Source organism: Embiotoca jacksoni, unplaced genomic scaffold, assembly GCF_022577435.1.
Source record: "Embiotoca jacksoni isolate LCO1_2020_lvr unplaced genomic scaffold, fEmbJac1.0.p SCAF_5, whole genome shotgun sequence".
NCBI classification, from domain to species: Eukaryota; Metazoa; Chordata; class Actinopteri; family Embiotocidae; genus Embiotoca; species Embiotoca jacksoni.
Window position 1 is genome coordinate 9,308,611 of NW_027185403.1, and position 5,709 is coordinate 9,314,319.

At 44.4% G+C, this 5,709-nt stretch overlaps 1 protein-coding gene across 1 annotated transcript; it reads left to right on the top strand.

The window, feature by feature from the left end:
- The first annotated feature begins 2,015 nt into the window (after positions 1–2,015).
- Positions 2,016–5,709, top strand: LOC138211436 (uncharacterized). Its single transcript, XM_069171325.1, has 4 exons — positions 2,016–3,045; positions 3,281–3,399; positions 3,543–3,660; positions 3,798–5,709. Exons 1-4 carry the CDS (start codon positions 2,769–2,771, stop codon positions 4,781–4,783), a joined length of 1,500 nt encoding a protein of 499 aa, XP_069027426.1. The 5' UTR covers positions 2,016–2,768; the 3' UTR covers positions 4,784–5,709.

Below are 5,709 nucleotides of genomic sequence, written 5' to 3' on the forward strand. Positions count from 1 at the left end.
CAGTTTGAAAACACGGTTGTGTCTTTTGTTGCTCATTGACAGTGCTGATGCGGCTTTAATTTTTGAAATGAACACATTTAGAGTATTTTTTTTGTACAGTAAGAGTTTTTGCAAAAACAATGCATTTTAAGCAAGTATGATCGGGTTGTTCTTTCTTATGAAAAATTTTTTTTACCGACTTTTATCTTGGTCAATTTTGACCCGTCTCTGTTCAGAACTTTTACATGCAGTAGCAAGACAGAAAATATACAACACTGTTTTTGAAAAAGTTGGGACACTGTGTAAAATGTACATAAAAACAGAATGCAATGATTTACAAATCCCATAAAGCATCATAGTTGGGACAGGGCCAACAAAAGACTGGAAAAGATTGTGTAAAGATAAAAAAACAAAAAAAAACACCTGGTCAAACATTTCCCAGCTAATTAGGTTAAATGGCAACAGATCAGTAACATGATTGGGTATAAAAAGAGCCTTTCAGAGTTCCACAGCCTCTCAGCAATGAAGATGGTGAGAGGTTCATCACTCTCTAAAAGAGAAAATTGTGCAAAAATTTAAGAATAATGTTCCTCAACGTAAAATTACAAAGAATTTGTGGATTTCATCGGGTACGGTCCATAATATCATTAAAAGATTCAGAGAATCTGGAGAAATCTCTGTAAACAAGGGACAAGGACGAAACCCATATTGGATAGCCGTGATCTTCAGGACCTCAGGCAGCACTGCATTAAAAACGGACACTAATCTGTTGAGGAAATCATTGTCTGTGCTAAGAAACACTTCTAAAAACTATCGTCTGTGAACACAGTTTATTGCTGCATCCACAAATGCAGGTTAAAACTCCACCATGCAAAGAAGAAACCAGATATAAACATGATCCAGAAACACCGCCGCCTTCTCTGGGTTTATTTCAGCTCATTTAAAATGGACTGAGGCGAAGTGGAAAACTGTCCTGTGGTCTGACAAATCAAAATTTGAGATTCTTTTTGGAAATCATGGACGCTGCATCCTCAAGGGAGCAAGAGGGACCATCCAGCTTGTTATCAGCACTCAGTTGAAAAGCCAGCCTCTGTGACGGTACAGGGATGCATTAGTGCACATGGCATTGGTAGCTGACACATCTGGGAAGGAACCATTAATGCTTAAAGATATTTACAGGTTTTGGAGCAACATATGCTGCCACCCAGACAACATCTCTTTCAGGCAAGGCCTTGTTTATTTCTGCAAAACAATGCCGAACCGCATTCTGCACGTATTTAAACTGCTTGGCTCTGGCAGAAGAGTCGGGGTGCTAAATTGGCCTGCCGGCAGTCCAGACCTGTCTCCAATTTAAAAAACGCGGCGCATTATTAAAATGAAAAATTGGACAAAGGGGACCTGAAACTGTTGAGCAGCTAAAATGATATCGAAGGGAATAATAAGGCAACTTTCCAAAACTTCAGAAACTGGTCTCCTCAGCTCCCAGATGTTCACAGTGTTATAAAAAGAAGAAATGGTGCAACACAGTGGTAAACATGCCCCTGTCCACACTTTCTTGAGACATATTGCTGACATCAAATTCAACATAAGCATACATTTTTTTTTATGAAACAATAACATTTCTCAGTTTCAACATTTGATATGCTGTCTTTAGTCAATCTGCAATAAAATAATGGTTAATGTGATTTGTAAAGACATGATTTTGCTTCAAAGATACAATGAAACATTCAGCTGTGTATCAAATAATATTAAAAAAGAATGCGAATGATTTTTGGCCCATGTTGTGGATGAAAAGATCAACAGCAATAAATTGCAATTTTTGTCAACATCAAATACAAATCTATATTTTACAACTTGATTTGCATACATTTAAACATTGTGGATTGGGATTATTTTTTTGAATTTCCAACAGTATGCTTTGTTCCCTAAATTGTTCTGTAAAAATGTTGGCGCATATCTTGTCCACAGCACATTTATTTTGGACCTCCCCACCTGCAGTGTCTGAAACCTTTCAGTGTCTTCTCGCGAGAGTTGGCAAGACGATGACGCTCACGTCACAGGTACCGACCTGCTCGCTGGACGGCGAGTAACCGCATCTCCAAATGTGAAGTGTATTCATGAATTAATTGAACGGCAGCTAGTGAAGCTGTTTGGCCACCGACCGCCAACATCCATGACCGACCAGCGTTTCTTTTGTGGTTGTTGTCATTGCGTTTAGACAATTAGCTTTAGTGCTAGCTCGAGCGTGCTATGCGCCGTCGGCTGCCTTGTTTACACGTTGACCAGATGTCACGTTAGCTAGCCCGGCGTTAAAGCTGTCCACCGGCCGCACAACGTGTTTACAACCCGTTTCCTCATCGCCATCAGAGGGTAACTATGTTTACGTTCTTGTACAATGCAGATCGGCTCCCTGCTTCGCACTGTACTGCCTGACATCGCTGTTTATACCAGGAGCGTTAGCCTCCTAGATAATGGTCGCCTTGATCCCGTCGCTTTATTCAGATCACTGAAACGCAGCACAGGTTGACTATAAATATAAATATATATATTTATATATATATATATATTTTTTTTTTTGAACAGCAAAAGAGAAAATCGCTGCTGGAAATGGCGTAAAGTAGGCATTCAGCATGGCGACGTCTCACGGCGGTTCATAAGAGGCTAAGGCGGAGGAGTGTGTCGTGGTCGGTCCGTCGGGAGGGAAAAAAAACAAGCGCGGTCGATTAATCGTTAACATTTATAAAAAAAAAAAAAAAAAAAAAAAACATCGTCTTTTGAAACAAAGAACAATGGAGTCCGTGAGGAGCGCTTTCCACGCGCAGCTGGCCACCGTCATGGACTCGCTGCTGGCGGCCGCCGTGTGCGAGATCGCCAAAATCTTCGAGAGCAGCCTGTGTGAACAGCAGGCGGAGCTGGCCCAGAAAACCGAGGAGATCTCCGTCCTCCGCTGCAAGCTGGAGAAAGTCGAGAGGAGGCAGAAGGCGAAGGGTGGAGGGAGCGAGGAAGGAGAGGTGTCAGCGGGAGACAGGGAGGGCAGCGGGAGGCAGCAGACCCTGACGGGATCCGGTATTTTATTCCACCTCACTTTGTTTTGCTCGAGTCACTTTGTGGGACAGCTCGCGCACCAATTTAGGAATAATCTTGTATCTTCAATCCATCTTGTTATTTACACCTGCTTATCCTTTTGTGTAACCCCATTTTCCATCCATTTGTTTTGTCCATAAGTATGTTGACTTCATTCATTGCTGAATTAGCTCCAGAGACTTCGCTGACACTGACAAACTCCTGTTCTCCCGTACAGGACTGAACGTGGGAAAGGACGCGTCTTCTCATTCAGACTCGGTGGAAGGACTCGCCCAGAGTCTCAGCCGGCTGAAAGAGGAGGTCACGGGTCAGGATGGAGCTTCAGTGAAACATGAGGTCCGATCTTGTTCTGACTCTCCATGATTCGGAAGTTTGCTGCCTAGTAAGCCCTCACCGTTTTTGAGCAGCAAGCGCAGTGACACATGCCTTGCTGCTGCCTTCTGAAAATCTTACAGATTTGTTTTAAATGATCTTTGCAGAGTGGTGGATCACGGCCAACGCTGGGGTCTGTCACAGTTCAAGCCCCAGAAGGAAGCCTCGGTGCTGGCGATCAGAGGCAGATTGATGCTCTGTCTGCTACACAAGCCAAGACCAAACGTAAGAAAGTCACTTCTCTCACTATCGACCGTTCAGCCTAATCAATGCTGGAGCAAGTTCACCTTGAAATTTCTTTTTGATTACCGGCAGAATGAAAGTTAATGAGCTGACTTTCTTCCCCCTCAATTTCTATGCAGTATCTCACTGGGATCAGAGCAGTCGCAATGCAGACCACAGACCCCTCCAGGATCAAGACTTTCTCTCCATCTCGCAGAGCGGGCGATGCTCCCCGAGGCCTGACCCAAACCTAGCTCAACCAGGTGAGTGGTTACCGGGGTTGCACGCCACCCGAGGTGGGGTGTCCGGTTTGGAGAACCTGCGGGCAGATGGCACCAGCTGCTCTGCTCCAGCTAGCAGCAACGCCGGCACAGACGCACCCTCCTTCCGACCTGCTTTTGGCTCGGACGAGACCAGCAACGAAGATGACGATAGCTCTTTCCCTTTCTTGGACCAGGAGCCTGAGAACCAGAACTCCAATCAGAACTCGGCACAGAGCCAGGGCGTTGGACAGAGAGGGGCTCGGCAGGACCAGCCCCAAGCCCTCTCGGGTGAATCACCATGGAGACCCAGAGACGACAGGGGTGGGAGAGGCCCCGTCAATCACACGAGGCGGGTCGCGACCTTTGGCAACAGAGACCCTCTCCGACCGCAGTCTAATTCACAGTCGCTCACTGTACGACACACAAACACTCTGAGCCACCCTCCAGCTCCGGGTGGAGGGAATGGACGACCGTACACCTGCCCATACTGCACAAAGTGTTTCACCTACCCCTCCCACCAGCGCAGGCACCTTTTACGCCACACAGGAGTCAGACTGCATCCCTGTCAGTTTTGTGACAAGAGCTTCCTCACTCCCTCTGAGCTTACTGTGCACACGCGCACTCATACAGGGGAGCGCCCCTTTGGTTGTGCTCAGTGTGGGAAACGCTTCGCCCGCAGCGGGAACCTGAGAGCCCACCAACGGGACGTTCACATGGGGAAGAGGCCGTTTGCTTGCACAGAGTGTGGGAAGAGATTTGCCCACAGGGGGAACCTGAGGGTGCACAATCACAGAGTCCATCAAGGCGATCCCTACTACATGGATGATCAGCAGGAGCCCGACATAGGTCCTAATCCCATTTGAAAAGATATTGGAAGAATTAGCACTTTTCATTTTGTTTGCAAAATAAACCTGAGGAACTTCTTTCAGTATCGCCTTTTATGTCCTACCTAATCTGACTAAATACTTAAAATGGGTTAAAGGTATTTAAAGTTAGTTTTATCTGTTTGTGTTGGCAAATTTGATGCGAGGCAGCCAAAAGATTAACCAACTTTCAAATTTATTATGTATAGTTAATGACAAACATGGTCAACGTAAATTGATTTGAGTGTCTTAATATTAATTTCCGTGTCGATTCAGTGTCAGAATTGTAGATCACACTGAAACAGAGAGCCTTGTTCTTCACGGTATTGTAAATTATTAGTCATAATCATCCATGATTATATTGGCTGCTGTTGTGAAGAATATAATGTCTTTCCAGGTTGACTCCATCCTGCAATGATGTTCTTCCCCGTCAGTGGAAAGTCACTGAACAGATCTGAGCACTTTTTCACTACTTGGAAGTGACAGAACTACAAAATAATGTTTTCGTAAAGCCAATAAAGAAATTATAGTTTGTATTAGACTTAGAAATGTGGCATGCAGAGGTAGGATAGCACGTCTCTTCCTTCAAAGTTGTCCATGTGTACTGCCCATCTCCTCAAACTTTTATTTTGGCGGTGTTGTAAAATGGAAATGTGTTATTGCAACAAGTACATAACTATGTCGTTCAAGAAGAACTATGCTTTTATTCTCCATCCTGTTTTTGCAAAGTGAAATTAAACAATATAGTGACGTATAAACTCTTTGTTCTCAGCCTGAAACATCAATCCATTTTCAGTATTGTTCAATATTATTGCACCAGTGTTTGCCAGACACTAGGGGGCAGTGTCAACATACAAAGAGATGTACAGAAATGACTGAAAATCTTTCCAAATAGATTTTTGAGAGCTGTTGCTCTCAGCCCTATA